Genomic DNA, 20,634 nt, shown 5'->3' on the forward strand with positions numbered 1-20,634 from the left:
TGGACATATTTGTATATATTGAATGTCATATATATGGATGAAGTATATATGACTATGTAGTTGTGTGATAGATAAGTGTTGGGCTTAAGTGAAGCTTGGATTGAATGGATTATATTGAAGTGTTGAATTGAATTATCCATGAATGGAGGAAGGGAATGATGGAGCTGATAGGATTGGTGCTTTAAACTTTAAAGTGAAGCATGAGCATTTTAAATTATAGAGACATTAGTTGAATTTGGACATCAACTATTCTTTGGTAAACTCCTATATACAAACCAAACTCGAACCGTTCGCGAACTTCTCTGTTCATTTGTAATCCTAGATGTGTATAAATTATTTAGAGATTGTGAAAGCAAAAACAACATAGGTTCAATGAATATGAATTGCAAGCTCAATTTAAGGCTGCCGGCCCATTAGTTTACTTGTGACAATCCGCTCCAGAGAATAGGGTAAACGCAAGCCCATAGAAAAAAACAAAAACAAAACAAAAAGAATAGGGTAAACGTGACGAAATATAGAATTAGGGTTTCTCGCTGTGGCTCGAGTATACATATATATATATATAGTCACTGGTTTTACCTTCATAGCGCTCTTCGACGGCACTTGCAGCCTTTGGGAGCACTCTGGTCGTCAGCCCCACAAGCTTCTCTGACAGGCGAATTCAAAATGGTATCTTTCTCTTCTTATCGATACTTTCTTCTATTTTCTTGGTTTGTCAGAAACCGAAGGCAGCGTTACATTTTTCTTTAACGTGTTGCGTATCATTTGGCTCTTGTTTCTCTCAATCTGGACGAGCTGTTTCCCTGGATTGTTATAGTTATTTCCAATTTGTTGATGCTTTGAAACCTTTAAGAGATAACAGCTTTATTGAGGAAAGCTTAAATGCTTTTTTTGTGGGACTTGGCGTTCTAGTTGTGAACGTGGTGATTGCCATATGGATTATTGTAGTAGGAGACTGGTAGTATTATCTTTCTATCGCTGCCATTGGTGTTTTTGCATTGCCCATGTGGGTAAATATTGCGATCTCACCTGTTGTTTTGAAAAGTTTATAAATAGATATCAAATGGAAATTTACATGCAAATCTTTGGTTTACTATGATTACCTTAGAGTTCTTGAAACAATATTCAGCCCACTTCCACCTTTTTGTTAACTAGATTTTACTTTGTCCTTAGCTTTTCGCACAAGTTTCCCAACCACCAAGTGGAGTTTTTTCTGTGTTCTCCCAATAAGCAAATGGAGGGTACCGGTATAAAACAATGTTAATTCTAAATTGATAATTATTGTATGTTTTTATGTGGAATCTGTACAGTGGTGGCATTAGGCTGAAAAAATGTGCAATTTAGTTGGTAAATTAAAACATATTTTGAGTGTTACTATGCTCAAGTCTGTTACGGCCATTTATTTTTTGTTATTGCATTTAGTTGGTGAGTTAAAATTTATACTGATTGTTTGCTCTACTTTTAACAGCCAAAGCAAATACATGAGATCAAGGATTTCCTTCTCACTGCAAGAAGGAAGGATGCTCGGTCTGTCAAAATCAAGAGGAGCAGGGATGTGGTGAAGTTTAAAGTTCGCTGCTCCAAGTACCTTTACACTCTATGTGTGTTTGACTCAGAGAAGGCTGAGAAGTTGAAGCAGTCCCTTCCTCCAGGTCGATTTTTTTTTTCAACTATCTTTTTTCAGCTGTCAAGCTTTGATTATTTGCCTCTTTGAGGCATAAGAGTCCAACATGCACACACCCTTCACTTCAGTCTTGCATGTTAACTTTCATATTATGGTTGAGTACTTTCATATTATGGTTGAGTTCAGCTTCTGGCTGGATGTGCTGTCAAGTGCCAATTAGCACCAATGGGAGGCTGACACTTCAGCCTCCCATTTGTCTAAACTTGAGTCGCATCCCATAGAATCAGAACCGACGTGAATTTAACTGATGTCAAACCCCATCTGCAAGACACCTCTGCCTTGCTTCAGGCCTGGGTCTTTTTGGGTTTTGAGGAAGAAAGGTGCTCTCTCTCTCTTTCTTCTCTGTACAAGTAAACTTTCTTTCTTATGCTACATTTAGGTAGTGAGAATATTTGAGAAGTGTTGAGAATGTTTGTGAATAGTTATGAGTAGAGATTGAAATGGGTTTGTGAGTCTCATTGAGAGTATTTTGAGTTTGGATGTATGAAGTATGTTGAGTTGTTGACTTTTGGATAGATAATTGAAAAAAATGTGGGTCTCATCAATGATTGATTTTTTTTAATGATAATTTTTTTTATATATAATAGTGATAAATATTATAATGATTTTATTTTTTATTTATATATAATAGTGATAAATATTATAAAATGTTTATGAATAGTTATAAGTAGAGATTGAAGTGGATTTGTGGGTCCCATTGATAGTATTTTAAATTGTTTGGCATGTGAAGTATTTTTATAAGTATGAAAATACTTGAAGAGTGTTGAGAAAATTTTGCTACCCAAACGTAGCCTTAACCTTACAGAAGCACTACCTAACAACTTGTGATTAATCATAAAAAGTTCTCTCTCTAATTTCTGCAAAACACAAAACGAGATGTAAAGAAAATGGAAAAGAAATAAAAGTGAGTGTTAAAAAGAATATTCTCATGTGGTTTGTTCAAAAGGAGAATTTAAGTGGATGCTGAGAGTTGCCGTTGTTAAAAGGAAGGAGAGAAAAAAATGACCCAGAGTTGAATTTCATGATAAAGAAACTGAGCAAAAGCTTGCAAAAACAGGAGTAAATAGAAGGAAGTATAACTCTTCCAGAGTCCTCCTTATCGCTTACTTTCCAAATCAAAATAAAAAACCAGCTCTGGAGGCTGAGAATACTGGTTAACCATGAAAGGTCGTTCTCTTTGTTACTAGTCAGTCTCTTTACAAACATAATAATAATAGTCAAACTTGCTACAAAACTCTTTACAAACATAATAATAATAGTTAAAGTTGCTACGAAAGCCAAGTGACCGAGTTGTTTGCAGAGTGGTTACAGAGGCTAGCTAGCTGCAGCAGGAGCAGAGTGGAACCATTATTTTTCTTCACGTCCACTGGACATGATTTTGGGCACAGGGCAAGTGGGCAGTGAAGCTGAAAGCTTGCTAAACTCTCTCACTCAACTCTCTCTCTCTCTCTCTCTCCCTTTAAGAGTAACAAAGACCTGTAGTCCAGTTAAATGTGGATGTTATTCTTGTGGAGCATAGTGGGTTATACGCTTGAAAGTATGTGTTACATGGTGTAGGTTGATATTGTGTTCAAGCTTTTTATTTTGTGGGTCATCTGATGATTCATTCTTTTATTTGCAGGTTTGAGCGTGCAGGATCTTTGAAGGAATGCTAGTTCTTTTGCGAGTTCCCATTAGAAGCCGAAACATTTTTGTTCTTTCTGCTTTGGATTGTCACCTTAATGTCATTTCTTCAGCCATAGGCGGCATAGAACCTTGTAGTTTGGCTCAAATTATAGATGGATCTGGTGTGGTCAGTTATGTATTAATTTAATGAATGACTTCAATTGTACGGGGGGATCTTTTCTATGATCGGTCCTGTGAAACATGAAAATTGGTTTGAGGCATTTTCTTCATGTTGCGATTGAAGTTAGCTATTACAGATTCCCTTGGGTTAAATGCATTGAAAAAGTCATTTGAAGTCCATCTCCGAGCTGCTGCTTTGGTGAATATGCCATTATCTGTCCTTTTGATTGGCATGTGTTGGGAACAGAAGTCTCAATCAATTTTGGGATGCCCTTCGCAGCTAAGTCTGTTCAGAAGTTTTTTGCGATTTCACCGCAGGTAATTTAAGAGGTAATTCTTCCTCTTCTGCCACATAGAAGTTATTTGCACCGGTTCGAACGTTAGATCTTGAGGGAGCTTACAAAAAATTTCAACGATTTTGCTTTCCATTGAAAGTAAATGCTTTACATAATAATACTTTAAAAATAAGGGTGATCCTTGACTGTTGAAATCGTCCAATCAGGTTAGATATCCCGTTCCAAGAGGTGTGGAATGAGAACATCGTTGGATTGCAGTAGGGAAACAAGCTATTTGAATCGAGCCGAATTTGTGAATTTGTATTAGGCTCTGCTCGAATTGGGCTGATCTTTAATGTAAATACTTGAAACTTGAATAAAATCTGAATATCTCGCTAATCATATCATTAATGTTCAAATTATAAGTGAAAGAGTCGAGCTTGATAGTGTTTCTGATTTTTATTATAATTAAAGTAAAAGATTTTAAATAAACGAATGAGTTGAGCTTGAGAAGCCTGAGAGATTTTATTTAGACTAATGCAAAAGATTTTAAAATTTTGAAATGAATTTTAATTATTTTAGCTATTTTCTATTAAAACTATTCTTATGACATAGATTAAATAATATTATTTATTATAAGGCCGGCCTGCAATCTGACACTTAAAACCAAGGAAGAGTTGCTGGTTTCCTTAATGTGATTCAGAGGTCTGTTTCCTCAAAACCAAACACTGAACGGTTTGGTAGGAAACAGACCCTTAAAGCCCCCCTCTTCAGCAAAAGTCTTCTCAGAACTTTCCAAATGTGTCTCACTCGATCTTGACTTATAAGACCTCTTGATAGAATCTTCATGATTCCTAGAAATCAGCACATCTTCAGTTAGCACTATATTGGCCTCAAATTCAGCATCAGTCAAAACAGGTTCCTGGATATCCTCCTTTGACTCGGCATTTCCTTTTGGAGCTTCATCCCTGTCCTCCTCCCCCTTCCTCCATGACTGGCCCTCTTCAGTGTGGTGGCAGTCCCCATCACCATATTTCTTTTTTGTATTATCACTATACTTAACTGCTGGAACTCGCATCCACACACCATATTGTAGCTTACCACTGCCAATTGAACCAACAAGACAGCCTTGCTGAGAGTGCTTTATAACCCCACATTTAAAACAAAAGTTAGGCAATCGTACATACTTGAAATGCACCCAAGTCTTCTTGCCTTCAACAGTTAAAAACATACCCCTTAGGAGAGCTTTTGAAATATCCACTTCCACCCTTATCCTTTGAAATTCCCCCCACCCAATCCCTCTTTCATCTGCCTAGACTGTTATAACTCTCCCAATACTTTCACCAATCTGGATCCCACATCATGTGTCATGCTTGCAAGAGGCATGTTGTAAGCCTGCACCCAAAACTCTTCTTTATTGAAGAGAACTTCATTGATTGATCTGTTGCTATTAAAAACTTGAAGACACAATAACCATCTGTCAAATGACCATGGTCTGCCATGGATCACACGCTGTAGATCCTTCTCTTTATTGAACTCTATCATAAACTTGTTCACCCCAACTTTTGAGAATTGGATCCAACCCTCAAATCTCCATACCTTTGACATAGTATTCTTGAATGCCCCTCGATTAACAGGTTTTTCTGCTATGATCATAGCCAGTAAACAAAACTGACCATGTTGCATAGACTTTGCAATAGAATTGGATGGTAGAACCACCACCTCTTTCTCCTTTTCAGTGAGACATAGACCCTCCCACTGTTTTGCCAGATCCTCCTCCATTGTAACCTCTTCAAACCAGTCAAGCCAGTCTAAAGATAAAGGTTTGGGGGGTGAGATGAGAATTTTGTGTTTTGTTTTGAAGTTTAAAATATTAAGTTTTAATATTATTATTGTTTTGGGATTTGAAAAAGGTGTATTGGGATTTGAAAAAGTTAAATTGTTTATTATATTTTGTATGGGGATTTGAAAAAGGTGTAATGATGAGATGAGATGAGATGAGAATTTTGTGTTTTGTTTTTTGCCCCAAACCTGCCCTAAGAGACTCAACTCTTCCTGGAGAGAAAATCTCACCCAGCAAGGAGAGGACAATGACGCCTTGCTGGACTGGAAGACATCATGATCCAGCAGCAACTTAAAACCCAACTTAAACTCTGAATCACATCAAGGAAACAGACCCTTAAAACCTATAATCCATTCTCACCCTACTTGCCAAAAAAACCCAAGAATAGATAAAAAACAGGAAGACATCATGATCCAGCAGCAACTTAATGGTTTGACGTGGATGTAACGTTTAATGTTATATATGTCATGGGTTGGAGAAAGAAATAAAAGAGACGTACCCTCTGTGATGAAAATCAAGGTAGGCCTAGTCTTAAAGATATGTTACAAATTCAAGAGCTTAAATGATAAACATTTAGTTTTGATTCATTTGATAAGTTATGAAATGGCAACAACATGACTTAAAGGCTTTGGGCACTTGAAGGCTTTCAATTTATTTAATTCATTTAAAGAACTTATTTTATTAATTTAGGATAATTGAGTTTATTATATGGAAAGCACTTAAGGGAACCTATATAAGGGCATGTTGGAAAAGTTATTATTTTATTGAACTAGGGTTAGGGTTACTGTAGCCGAGTTACTATAACGCCGTACTGTAACCGCGGCACTGTTCACTCAGGGGTATTTTTGGAAGATGGGGTATTACTTTGGCTAGGATTTTAACTAGGTTTTGGTTTAAATACTTTTTGTAGCCACATTTTAATCAGTTTTATGAAATTTGGTGAATTTGTTCTTTGTGACTTGAGTTTATCTCCTCTTGTTCTTAATTGAACTTTTGAACTTATCAAAGATAAATCACAACCTTTGTAACGTTCCTTCTTTGTAATCTGAGTTCTTGAGACGTGTTTTTCAACAGGTCTAGATTTTAATATAATCTAGGTTCTTAAAACGAGTTCTCCTCGGGTATAAATTCTCTATCCATTGACTTGATTTTGACTTTCTTGGGGAGTTTTCAAATTGACTGTGGGTTCGAGGGAATTCTTTCCCGCAGGTTCATATCATTTGATATTCAGAGCAAGGTTTCCAATCAGGTCTGATTCTATCTTTAAATTCTAGCATCCTTTATTTTAATTCTAAGGCTTCATTGTTCTAGGGTTGTCAAAAAAAAAAAAAAAACAAAATAGAAACAAAAAGTAGGCTGTCGAAATTTTTTGGATTTTGGATTTGGCTGAAATTTGCATCACCTAGGGTTTCAAAATTCTAGGGTTTCCTACATCTCTAAGTTTATCTGTTGCTTGGAATGCCGTTCCATTGATTCTCTTCAACTTCATTGTCGTGCTTGAATTCAATTGCTTGATTTTCACAATTGAATATTGCTATTTGTGATTGAATTAGAGAAGAGAAGAGAAGAGAAAAAAAAATTCGAAAAGAAAAAAAAAAGAAAAAAGAAAAAAAGAACAAGAAAAGTGAATGTAGCATATTCAAAGTTGCTACATAGTTACAACAAAGAGAAAGAAAGAATTTTTTGATTGAGCTTTTATCATCATAGGAGCTGATTACATATTTTTAGTTGGTATCTTGTTTTATAATTACTATTTCCCTCATATAAATTCCTTGAGTCTCGTGTCATTTTATTCATTCCTTGTTTCTTTGATCTATATTACTAGTTAGAACAATACAAGGATGTATTGTCTTGATTTAGTTCAACTAGTTCTTAAAGAATTTGAGCAGGAAAACTATTGAGGTAAAAGGCAAGAGAGTGCGAGACTATTATCGGGAAAAAGCCATTAAGAGTGACACGAGTGGAGTGCCATTATTCGAGTGTAAACACGTAAGGGAGTGTGTAAGGTTTTCCACTAACATTATTTTTGTCCAGCATATTATGATGTCTCATAGAAGTGACTCATCAGTAAAGGGTGTGGCAGATAACTCATCATTTGTGTTGCAAGCCATGCAATAACAGTTTGAGCGGTTGAACTTAGTGTTGGGTGAAGTGAGGGATAATATGGATAATCAAGAAGCAGTGATTAGAAATCTGCAAGTTGAGAGAGATAAGAGGCGACGTGAGTCTAGTGTTAAAAATGGGTATGAGAAAGAAGAGTATGGTGATGCTCTTGTTACTAGGCGTGCGCTCAATACACAAATTAAGATGGATGATACAGAGCAACAGAGTGAGAATATTTTTCATACTAGATGTCACATCAATAACAAGGTATGTAGTATGATCATTGATTTGAGGAATTGTATTAATTTGGTTAGCACTACTTTAGTTGAGAAATTGAATTTACGTAACTTGAAACACCCTAGACCATACATGTTGCAGTGGTTGAGTGATTGTGGGGAGGTTAGTGTAAATAAGAAAGTGTTAGTTTCTTTTTCAATTGGAAAATATTAGGATATGGTCATTTGTGATATAGTGCCTATGCATGTTGGTCATATTTTGTTGGGAAAGCCATGGCAGTATGATAGGAAGGTGATCCGTGATGAGTTAAAGAACATGTATAGTTTTGAAAATGATGGAAAAAAAAATCAAACTTGCTCCTTTAACTCCAACCCAGGTTCTTGGGGACCAACTGAAACTGAAAAGTGAGGATGAGAATGAGAGTGAACAAAAATTAAAGAGTAAAACAGAGAGTGATCAAAAAACAAAAAGTGAAAGGAAGATTGAGAAAAAAAAATAGTGAGTCCAAAATGGAGAAAGAGAGAAAAAAGAAGAGGGTGAGACTGAGATCACAAGAAAAAGAAAGTATGAGTTGAAAAATAATTGTGAGGTCAAAAGTACAAAAAAAATAAAAAAAAGAGTAACAGAAAAAAAGAGTGACAAAGAAAAAAAGTGTGATAGGGAAAAAGAGATTGGAAAAGAGAGTGAAAAGAAAAGAGAGAGTGAAGAAAGTGAGAGAAAAACAAAGATAAAAATGAGTTTTTATGCTAAGGCGAGTCTTAATACTAACGAACTTGACGTACGTTTGCCTAGTATTATTGTCTCTTTGTTGCAGGGATATGAGGTCATGATTCCTAGCGGTGTGTTTTGTAGATTGCCACCTATTAGGGAGATAGAGCACTACGTTGATTTTGTGCCAGGTGCAATAATTCCTACCCGACTTTTCTTTGAAAAACATGAGTCATTGACACACTTAAGGGAACAAGATAAGTTGTTGACTAGAATGCATGCTAAGTGGGAAAACTATATTGAGACTTTTCCTTATGTATTCAAATACACACAAGGTATGGAAAATTTTGTGGTTGACACTTTAGCAAGAATGTATGTCCTTGTTTTCATTTTAGATGCAAAATTGTGGAGACTTGAATATGATAAGGAATTGCATGCATGATGATGACTTTGCTAGTGTTTATGGAACATGTGAGAAAACATCATTTGGTAAGTTCTATAAACTAAATTGGTACTTATTTAGAAAGAATAGATTTTGTGTGCTTACTAGTTTTATGCGTAAGTTGCTTGTGTGTTGTAATACCCGAATCCTACTACGTAGGTCCTTACGTCATCTACTAATATTTTTAAGTCAATATTTTGAAATAAGGATTTTTATCAATTTATTATCTCATTATTTATTTTTATGTTTAAGAAGTGTGTGCTTTTATTTTGTGAAGGTCATTAAAAATAATTTAAAGATATATTTTAAGACTTTATAATATTTTTCTTTAAAGCCTTCTACTTTTATTTAATTGAGAAGTGACCCAAACCTTTTCAACCCTTGGATGGGTAGGTGGGAGGAAATATCTCCCAAGGTTTAATCCTAACCGTTCAGACCCTTGGCTTGTAAGACAAGCCTATTGACTTTCCGTCCCTCTCTTCACCCGTTGGCTTCCTCAAGAATCCAAGTGAATTCATTTGCTTCCCCTACACGACAGTTTCGAGGCAAGTAAGAGATTTCCCCTCTCTTCTCCTTCCACCCTCAATTCTCTCCAAACCGTGCGGTCTCTCTCTTCTCTCAAAGCCGATCTCTCTCATTCGTAAATCTAAGACTTTCCACCTTCAATCCTCAAAGGAAAATCGACCCCGTAAGTAAACTCTATGGCTTTAATCTCTAGTTGACGTTTCGGATTTATAGGTTTAATCTAGGGTTTGTTTTAAGAATTCTTCCGTTATTCCAGCTTTGAGATTTCGAACTTCTCTTCATTTATTGTTGCTATGTACTTCCGTGACTACAAAAGAGACCCAAACAGGTATTATATCTCCCATGAGTTTTCTTGTGATTTAGGGGTTTTCGAAATAGTGTGTGTACCGATTGTTGTGTAGTAATTTCTGGGTCTAATTCTCATTTGTTTCCCTTGTTAGCTGCTCTAGTGTGTGTATTCGGTTTTGGTGAAATTCCAGCTGTGTATGTTCTGTTTTACGGTGCTCTGTTTTGAGGTGGTTTTGCCATGGATCACGTTATGTTTTGATGGGGTTCCAGCCGTGTGTGAGTGTTCTGTTTCATGAGGATGGTTTTGCTTGTGTGTGTGCTGTTATGGCCCTAAACCGTGTGTGTGTGTCCTATTTGTGTTCCAGCCGTGTGTCCCAAGGTTGAGGTTGTGTTTTCTCTTATGTTTTCTTGAGTCTAAGCCATATTTTTAATCATGCTTTTATGTATTAAATTAATGAAGTTAAGATTATAAGTTTAGACATGTTTTCCTAAGATTTATGGCCTAAGTAAGCCACCAAAACTTTTAAATTTAATTGGTAAGCTTACCTTAGAAGTTTTAAACATGCCAAGAGTTTGTATCTCTTTATTATTATTGTTTTCAGAATATATAAATATATGAAGCTTTCTTAAGTTTCTACGTCTCTTGTACTAGTTAATTGTATGATTGATAATTGATCAAGTGAGGGATGTTTAAGACCATGAAAACATTGAGATTTGCTAGCTGTTCATGCATTACAGAAACTAGAAAACAGGTTCTGTTTTGGAAGCCTAAGCCAATCACTTTACCATTGCTTAACCTTTCTCCTTCTTGTTTAATCAAAGATAAACTTTAGTATGAAAAACCATTGGAGAATGAGTGACAAAACCAACCCTCTTATGAGCATTACCTCTTGTTGGATCTATCTTCCATATGATGATGCAAAACTGTCAAAATGCCCTCCTTTATGAAAATTCCAAATTTATAGCACATCTTCATGTTTAACTTATGATTCCCATCTATTACCATTATAGAAAACAATAGCCTTTAAAAATGGACAGGAAGCAAGCCTCATACTCTCATGGGTACTTAAATATTGTAATGAGGATACTAAGAGTTGACTTAATGCCATGTATGTAGTTAAATGGGTTAAGGTAGACGTCTTAATTCCACTTGGAATTTAAGTGAGCACGTATGGGTATTAGATAGTCAAGTCTTAAGTGAAATGAATATTAATATGTTTATTTCATTTCATTGAATAGGAATTTATTTTCAAGATTCAAGGAACTTACTTGTAAAGCCATGAGGTAAGTAGCTATGACCATGCTCCTTACACACAAAGCTCTTTTATGAAAAAGTCTCTCTCTCTTTCCAAATGTTTCTCTTATGAAAGAATAGATGCATGTATAGTATGTATAAGCCTTTCTTGGTAACCCCTGTTAAGTACCTTGTTAATTACCATTGTGTGTATGTAAGGTAATGTATCATGAGATTTTATGCATGATCTCTCAAATAATTATGCCGTACCTATATGTATCATGACATGAAACATTCCTTTCAAAGAAACGCATATGCATTGGCACTAAATGAAGATGATGAAAACGTTACTTTTTGTAAAGAAAGGAAAGGAAAAGGAATGAAAGCATGGATGTATGAATGTACGTAATGGCCACATGTATGAAAACGGTACCAAATGAATGGGTAGATTGCAATGCCGGGTAAGTAGTACTGGAAGTGCACCTAGTGCTGCCCCCCATGAAAAAAGGGTTCCCAACCTGCTGCCGCGGGCGGGAATCCAGGTCCAAAAGACCGCTAACCCCAACACAAGGGGCGTAATAGTGTGCACTGGCCCAAGAAAGTGAAACGTAAAGCAAAGTCATTTCTAAATAATGTTATGCATGAAAGCAAGTGATGTTTATGCATGAAAAGTATAGTTAAGCATAAAAATACAGTTATGCATGAAAGTTAAGCATGAAAGTACAGTTAAGCATGGAAAGTACAGTTAAGCATGAAAAGTACAGTTATTCTTAAATTGTTATGCATGAAAGCATTGTCAAGAATAAGCAAATGTTTATGTATGCATGTTTCAAAAGAAAAGAATAGATGCCTAGTATGTTTATTGCATGGTGTACTACTTACTGAGTATTCGACTCATTTTTTTGTGTTAAATGTTTTAAACGTCCAGGTAATGATGAAAAGGCTGGGGAGTAAGGCATTACTGCAGAGGGAGAGGCAGACGCTTAGGACCTTCCCTAACGAGGACAGTTATGTTACGAATGATGGGTTATGTTATGTATAGATATTTTAATTTGGGATGGACTCTGAGAGTCTCTTATGAATGAATGTTCGAATAGAACGTCCATTAAGTGTTCCCTTTTATTAAATGAAGAAAATTTAGAGTGCATGTGTTATGTCTATGTCGATCGCATGTTATAAGAAAGAAAAGAATAGCCATGTAAGTCATGATTCCGTCCTTCTTAAGACGGGGTCGTGACATGTGTGATGGACATGCTAGTTTGTTGGGTAATCTTGGTGTAAGGAAGACTTTTGTTGTATTGCATGAACGTTTTTGGGAATATCATTTGCCATTCAATGACGTGTTGCATGGACATTTGTGGAAGTATCATTTTTCGTTGATGTATTGCATGAACGTTTGTGGGAGTATCATTTGCCTTTCATTGAAGTGTTACATGAACGTTTGTAGAAGTATCATTTGTCATTCAGGAACATGTTGAATGAATGTTTGTGGAAGTATTGTTTGCTATTCATTGAATTTTCATATAATTAGAGTGATCATTTTGGTGTAAGAAAAACTTTAGGTGTGTTTCAGGAACGTTTATGGGAGTATCATTTGCCATACATTGACTTGTTGCATGAACGTTTGCGGGAGTATCATTTCCGTTTCATTGAGCTTGCATATAATTGGAGTTGTTATTTTGGTATAAAGAAGATTTTAAACAAGTTGCATGAACGTTTGTGGGAGCATCATTTGTCATACATTGATTTGTTGCATGAACGTTTGCGGGACTATCATTTGCCTTTTATTGAGTTTGCATATAATTGGAGTAATCATTCTGGTGTCAATAAAACTTTAGACATTTTGCATGAACATTTATGTTGGTCTAAGAAAAAGAGATGTCAATTGTATTTTTGGCAGGTGCATTACATGCAGAAAGGCCAAATTTAAGCTTTTGCCACATGGGTTGTATACACCCTTACCTGTTCTTAGTGAGTCATGTGTAGACATATCTATAGACTTTTTTTTAGGGCTGCCTAGGAAAAAAAAGAGTAGAGATTCTATTTTTGTGGTTATGGATGGATTTATAGAGTTTGCATATAACAGGATCATGCATAATACCAATTTATATTCTCCTTTTGAAATTGTTTATAGACTTAATCCATTTACTCATTTACATTTAACGCATTTATCTGTTGACAATAGGAGTAGCTTGGATGGATTTTCTCAAATTCTTAAACAAATTAATGATAATGCATATGAAATTTTTGATAATGTTAATAAAATTTTTCCCTTTGATACAGGTGGAGATTCGAGGTCGAATCCTTTTGAGGAGAGGGGGAATGATGAGAACCAAGGTGGGCCTAGTCTTAAAGATATGTTACAAGTTCCAAATGAGCCAAATACAAGTTCAAGGGCTTAAATGATGAACATTCAGTTTTGATTCATTTGATAAGCTATGAAAAGGGCAACAACATGACTTAAAGGCTTTGGGCACTTGAAAGTTTTCAATTTATTTAATTCATTTAAAGAACTTATTTTATTAGTTTAGGATAATTGGGTTTATTATATGAGAAGCACTTAAGGGGGCCTATGCAAGGGCATGTTAGGAAAATTATTATTTTATTGAACTAGGCTTAGGATTACTGTAGCCGAGTTACTGTAGCGACGTACTGTAGCCGCGGCACTGTTCACTCAAGGGTATTTTTGGAAGATGGAGTATTATTTTGGCTAGGGTTTTAATTAGGTTTTAGTTTAAATACCTTTTGTAGTCACATTTTAATCAGTTTTATGAAATTTGATGAATTTATTCATTGTGAGTTGAGTTTATCTCCTCTTGTTCTTAATTAAACTTTTGAACTTATCAAAAGTAAATCACAACCTTTGTGGCGTTCCTCCTTTATAATCTGGATTCTTGAGACGATTTTTTCAACGAGTCTAGATTTTAATATAATCTCGGTTCTTAAAACGATTTTTTATCGGGTCAAGGTTTTCCATTCATTAACTTGATTTTGGTTTTCTTGGAAAGTTTTCAAATTGATTGTGGGTTCAAGGGATTTCATTCCCGCGGGTTCATATCACTCTGCTTGCAAGCAAGATTTGCAAGCAAGATCTACATACATCAGCTTTTTCTCTCCCTCCTATTTTTTTTTTTCTTTTTTTCTTTTATTTGAGAACTTATTATTCAAGGCTATCAAATCAAGTCTTCTGTACAGAAGGCTTTTCTCAGAAACTGCAGCACACATTTTTCATATCCAGCCAGTCAATGAAATTGTTTTCAGTTGCTACAAATAACAATAAAAGGTGTTGTTACTGCAGTATATTTTTCATATCAATGATGTTCGATTTATACATACCCCCCCGCAAATTGATATATCAATTGCAAAAACTCCCAGTCTAACAGGTGTCCGGCAAACTCCTTGTTTTTGTAACTTTCTGATATAGTTTTAACTAGACTCATGCAGTTTTAACTATATAGGATGTATACTTTATTGCACACAAATATTCTTCCATGAAGAATCGTACTTACATGTGTCGGTACAAACCTCTGTAGTTTCAAAGCTTGTAGTACAACAAGATCTTGAGTTGGCATGATTTTAAATCTTATAATCTCGACTAGATCATGAAAGCAGCTACCATTTCATTTTCATCTGATATTTCAGTGTTGAAGTGGATAAGCACATGGACACCAAATACAGAAAAGGGTAAAGGCAAAGCTGGGTTCAAAATTCTAAATCCATATCTACAGCATCAATTCAGAATCCTACAAAATCAAACTGAACCAAAAATGGAAAAATGCGTTTTTTTTCCTTAATTGTGTTCTATTTCCACAGAAACTCTAGTCAGAAGAGGCTTTTACCTCTCTCTACTGGCATCTAACGCAAGCTAAGAAATCAATATGTTTTTTTTTTTCTTTTATGAATCTGAAAATCGCAGTTTAAAAAAGTTGGTTAATGACAATTTAGCAAGCAAATGAATATATATTTTTTAATCAGTAGCAATCAAACAAAGAAATCTATAGGCAGCAGAACACTTTCTAAACCATTGTCCCCTTCGCAATTTTCCCTTTTCGTAAACATAGCAAACCGACACCTTACGCAACAATCAGTTGATTGGCAAGGAAATGAAGAACCATATGAAATGGGGGTTTTCTTACCTGCAATAAGCAGAGATAGGCTTGGAGGGCCCAGTGACCACGACAATATCCACCACTTTCTCTTCACCTTCCTTATCTCCGAGTTAACACCTCGAGCCTCCGCTCTCACCACCAACACGCGACTCGGCTTGGCGCTACTGTCATGAACCTGACGGCATAACCCTAGAACAGAGAAGGGGCTGAGTGAAAAGAGGGATCCGTTATTCGTAGAAGGGAGAAATGAGAAGAACTGAAGTGTTGCGAGGAAGTGAAGTGAACTAGAATCGGAAAAAGCACTATCGTTGGATTAATTAAAGTTAAAAGGATATTTTTTCATAAATGTAAAATAAATTTAATTTTTAATTATTTTATTTATATAAATTTCTACATTGAAATAATTATTTTTTTATTATATAATAGTAAAATAATATAAGATAAATTTGATTTTAATTATTCACATCAAATCTCTACATTAGATTATATATTTATTTATTATATAATAATGAATAACTAATAATTTTAAAAATATTTAATTTTTTTAATTATTAATTTATTTAATTTTATCATATTTTACTATTCTACCTATTATATATTAATTAATAATCATATTCTTATTAAATTAATATATCACTAACTCAAATTAATATATTAATTTCAAAAATATTTTAATTTTTTTAATTATGAAATTATTTTATTTTATTATATTTTACTATTCATAATATTATATATTAATTAGTAATCATATTCTAATTAAATTATGAATTAAAAATAGAAACTAGAAAGACATTGATAAAGATCTCGAGAGAGAGAAACAAATGATATAAAATGAATTTGATAAATAAACAGTGTCTTTCAAATTTGGAAATAACTTTAAAAGTTACTATAACTATATTCCAAATATTTGGAATATAACTATTCCAATGTGATATATTTTATGGTTCAATAGCTAAATTCTTATTGGATTTAGCTTTTAACTAATTCAATGAGAGTGCTCTAAGTGGTACGATGTCGTGCAAGAGGGAACATCAAGCTGAAGAGGAAACGGTGTTGTGTCGTGTGTGTGTTACAATTAAATGAAACTGTGCGTTTTGGGTGAGTGGGTCAGCAATTAATAGACGCAGCGTTTGGGATCATGTCCAAACGATGCGTTTTACATATCTATCAATTTACATTCTGTTTTAAGGTCACAGGTGTTGCACTTTCATTAGCTCTATTAGTCATGGGCTACGTTCATTTATAAGCCAGAAATGGCACAGTAGGAAGCATCTGGAACTTTTGACTAAATAGAATCTATAGTTGTTTTCTTGTAAGGAGGTTGATCCTCCCTCGAAGCAGAATTAGTATCAATACAAATGGTGTGGCTAAGGCTTTTCATCAAATAGGTCACCTGCATTTGAATTCATCTTGTTTTTGCATGCATCTTCATCATTCCTTCTAGCCCAACTTATGTACAACAACCAGTAAAGGAGATTATTACTAGCTTTTTAACAGCTACCCACATGACAGAAAGATAAAGACTCGGAGTGGCTCCCAAAGATTGTTCCTCCTCTGCTTTGCTTGAGGCCCTCAGTGGGTGACTTACTGTAAGAGAACCCATCACCCACCAAGCTTAGAATCAACGCAATTGAAATGGAAAATGGGTCTCTGAAACTTTCTTGGTCTGAATCAACGAATCTCCGGCTCTCTGTGAGGGTAGGTGAAATATATTTTGGAATTGAAAGGTGGGTGGGTGACGAACTTGTGGAGGGCACGCCTGTCGCAATCTGAGAAGGAATAATACGATGACAAATGAAGGGAAATGAAAGCGATGACAAACAAAGGGAATGCAGGCGATGGGGAACGGAGGCAACAACCATGTCAACGAACGGAGGTGATGACAATGAGGAAGAGAATGGGAAGGCTAGCCAGCTAGGGTTTGACTTGGAATCTACACTTAAAACGTGACTTTAGCTGGGTTGAACCCCGCATTTCACATGTTCGACTTGAAAATTAGTTTAACCTGCATTTGTCGATCGAATCGGGTCATTAGGACGGATTGGGCCTGCGATTTTTGCTTAAAGGCCTAATTATAACTGTTTGAAACGTATTTCATACCCTAGCTAGTTCATTGCACCTGTGGAGCAACCTACAAAATGACAACATGTTGGGTGTAGGCGATTGTGATATGAACCCGCGGGAATGAAATCCCTTAAACCAACAGTCAATTTGAAAACTTTCCAAGAAAGCCAAAATCAAGTCTATGGATGGAGAATCTAGACCCGATGAGAACTCGTTTCAAGAACCTAGATTATATTAAAATCTAGACCCGTTGAAGAACCCGTCTCAAGAACCCAGATTACAAAGGAGGAACGCCACAAAGGTTGTGATTTACCTTTGATAAGTTCAAAAGTTCAATTAAGAACAAGAGGAGTAAAACTCAACTCACAATGAATAAATTCATCAAATTTCATAAACTTCATAATCTGATTAGAATGAGGCTACATAGAGTATTTAAAGGAACACCTAATGAAACCCTAGCCAAAATAGACCCCCATCTTCCAAAAGTGCCCCTGGATGAACAATGCCGCGCTACAGTAACTCGGCTACAGTAACCCTAACCCTAATTCAATAAAATAATAACTTTCCCAACATGCCTTTGCATAGGCCCCCTTAAGTGTTTCCCATAATAAACTCAATTATTCGAAACTAATAAAATAAGTGCTTTAAATGAATTAAATAAGTTGAAAACCTTCAAGTGCCCAAAGCCTTTAAGTCTTGTTGTTGCCCTTTCCATAGTTCATCAAATGAATCAAAACTGAATCTTCATCATTTAAACTCTTGAACTTGTATTTGGCCAATCTGGAACATGCAACATATCTTTAAAACTAGGCCCACCTTGGTTCCCATCATTCACTCTCTCCTCAAAAGGATTCGACCTCGAATCTCCACCTGGATCAAAGGGAAAAATGTTAGTAACATTATCATTAATTTCATAAGCATTATCATTAATTTGTTCAAGAATTTAAAAAAATCCATCCAAACTACTCATGTTGTCAACAGATAATGGTATTAAATCTAAAGAAGTAAATGCATTAAGCCTATAAATAATTTCAAAAGGTGAAAATTTAGTAGTAGCATGAACACTCCAATTATATGTAAACTCAATGAATGACAAACAATGCTCCAACAAATGTTCATGAAACACATCAATGAATAAAAAATGATACTTCCACAAACGTCCATGCAACACGTCATGGAATGGCAATTGATATTCCCAAAAACGTTCATGCAACACAATAAAAGTCTTCCTTACTCCAAGGTTACCCAACAAACCACCATGTCCCTCACACACAAGCAACTTAGGCATAAAACTAGTAGGCACACAAAATCTATTCTTTCTAAACAAGTACCAATCTAATTTATAGAACTTACCAAATGATGCTTTCTCACATGTTCCATACATACTAGCAAAGTCATCATCATAAGCAAGTAATTCCTTATCATATTCAAGTCTCAACAATTTTGCATCTAAAAAGAAGATAATGACATACCTGCTTGCAAAAGCATCAACCACAAAATTTTTCATACATTGTGTGTATTTGAATACATGAGGAAAAGTTTCAATACAATCTTCCCGCTTAGCACGCATTTTAGTCGACAACTTACTTTGTCCCTTTAAGTGTGTCAAGAACTCATGTTCTTCCAAGAAAGGTTGGTTAGGAATTATCGCACCTGGCACAAAATCAATGTAGTGCTCTATCTCCCTAATAGGTGGCAATCCACTAAACACACCGCTAGTAATCACGACCTCATATCCCTGCAAGAAATAAACAACAACACTAGGCAAAGAGTCGTTAAATTCGTTATTATAAAAGTTTGCCTTAGCATAAAAACTCACTTTTGTCTTTCTATTTCTCTCTGCAATCTTTCTTTCTTTTTCCTCTTGTGGCTCATCTCTTTTTTCTTGACTCTCAACCACCTCTCTATTTTCTTTTTCACTCTCTCTTTCTTTTGATGTTTTGGCCTCATTCTCTTTGTTTTTTTCACTCTCTCTTTTTCTTTCACTCTTCTCTTGTTTTGAACTCTCGGCCTCACAATTGTTTTTCAACTCATTCTCTTTTTTTCTTGAGGTTTCAGCCTCACCCAAATATTTTCTCTTAGGTGGTTCGGTCTTTCCCATTGTAACAACTTGATCATTTTTGTCCCACTTTGGTTTCCAATGAGTACTAGAAACCGAAGTATACCTTGATGTACCCTTTCCTTTTAGCCGCCTCTCCACCTTCATAGCCATGTGCACCATATCCTCTACCTCCACATAATGTTGCAATTGAACTACATTGGCTATCTCCCTATTCAACCCCCTCAAAAATCTTTTAATTGTGGCGTCCCGATCCTCCACTACATTAGCCCGAATCATAACCAACTCCATCTCCTTATGGTAATCCTCTACACTCATAGACCCCTGTGAAAGATTTTGTAGTTTTTGGTAGAGGTCTCTATAGTAGTGGCTAGGTACAAATCTCCGCCTCATGATAGCTTTCAACTCTCTCCATGTTTCTACAAGCCTTTCAAGATTCCTCCTCCTATTGGATACTAATTGATCCCACAAAATAATCGCATAATCAGTGAACTCAATTACAGCCAACTTCACCTTCTTTTCCTCAGAGTAATTATGACAATCAAACAGCAACTCTATTCTTTTCTCCCACTCTAAATAAACTTCAGGGTCATTTCTACCTTGGAATGATGGAATTTTCATTTTGATGCTCCCAAGGTTCTTATCTACTCTATCTCGACCCCCTGAGTTTGCCCTAAGGCCTCTTGCATGCCTAACTCCTCTGTGTCCACCCAATCCAGCTTCAGATGTTAAGCCTTCATCATCCTCACCATACTCTCCATTTTCATACCCATTCTCAATTCTAAGTTCACTTCGCCTCCTATCTCTCTCACCTTGCAGATTTCTAATCACTGCTTCTTGATTATCCATACTATCCCTCACTTCACCCAACACCAAGTTCAACTTCTCAAACTGTTGTTCCATGGCTTGCAACATAAGGGATGAGTTATGAACCATCCCCGAGTTATGTACTATCCCCTTTGGTGATGAGCCACTCCTATGAGACAACATTATGTGCTGCACAAAAAGAATGTTAGTGGAAAACCTCACACACTCCCTTACACGTGTTTACACTCGAATAATGACACTCCACTCATGATATGAACCCGCGGGAAAGGAATCCCTTGAACCCACAGTCAATTTGAAAACTCTTCAAGAAAATCAAAATCAAGTCAAGGATGGAGAACCTAGACCCGATGAGAACTCGTTTCAAGAACCTAAATTATATGAAAATCTAGACCCGTTGAAGAACCCGTCTCAAGAACCCAGATTACAAAAGAGGAACGCCACAAAGGTTGT

At 35.7% G+C, this 20,634-nt stretch overlaps 1 protein-coding gene and 1 long non-coding RNA gene across 2 annotated transcripts; both read left to right on the forward strand.

The window, feature by feature from the left end:
- The first annotated feature begins 532 nt into the window (after positions 1 to 532).
- LOC109000539 (60S ribosomal protein L38) lies at positions 533 to 3,626 on the forward strand. The gene is made up of 3 exons (XM_018977458.2): positions 533 to 669; positions 1,469 to 1,652; positions 3,306 to 3,626. The coding sequence occupies exons 1-3, from the start codon at positions 667 to 669 to the stop codon at positions 3,326 to 3,328; spliced, it is 210 nt and encodes a 69-aa protein (XP_018833003.1). The 5' UTR covers positions 533 to 666; the 3' UTR covers positions 3,329 to 3,626.
- A 5,943-nt stretch (positions 3,627 to 9,569) lies between these two features.
- LOC118349299 lies at positions 9,570 to 12,278 on the forward strand. Its single transcript, XR_004802274.1, has 4 exons — positions 9,570 to 9,765; positions 9,859 to 9,930; positions 11,130 to 11,174; positions 12,053 to 12,278. It is a non-coding gene; the product is annotated as an uncharacterized LOC118349299 (long non-coding RNA).
- Positions 12,279 to 20,634: the final 8,356 nt, after the last annotated feature.

The sequence above is a fragment of the Juglans regia genome, chromosome 8, assembly GCF_001411555.2.
Source record: "Juglans regia cultivar Chandler chromosome 8, Walnut 2.0, whole genome shotgun sequence".
NCBI lineage: Eukaryota > Viridiplantae > Streptophyta > Magnoliopsida > Fagales > Juglandaceae > Juglans > Juglans regia.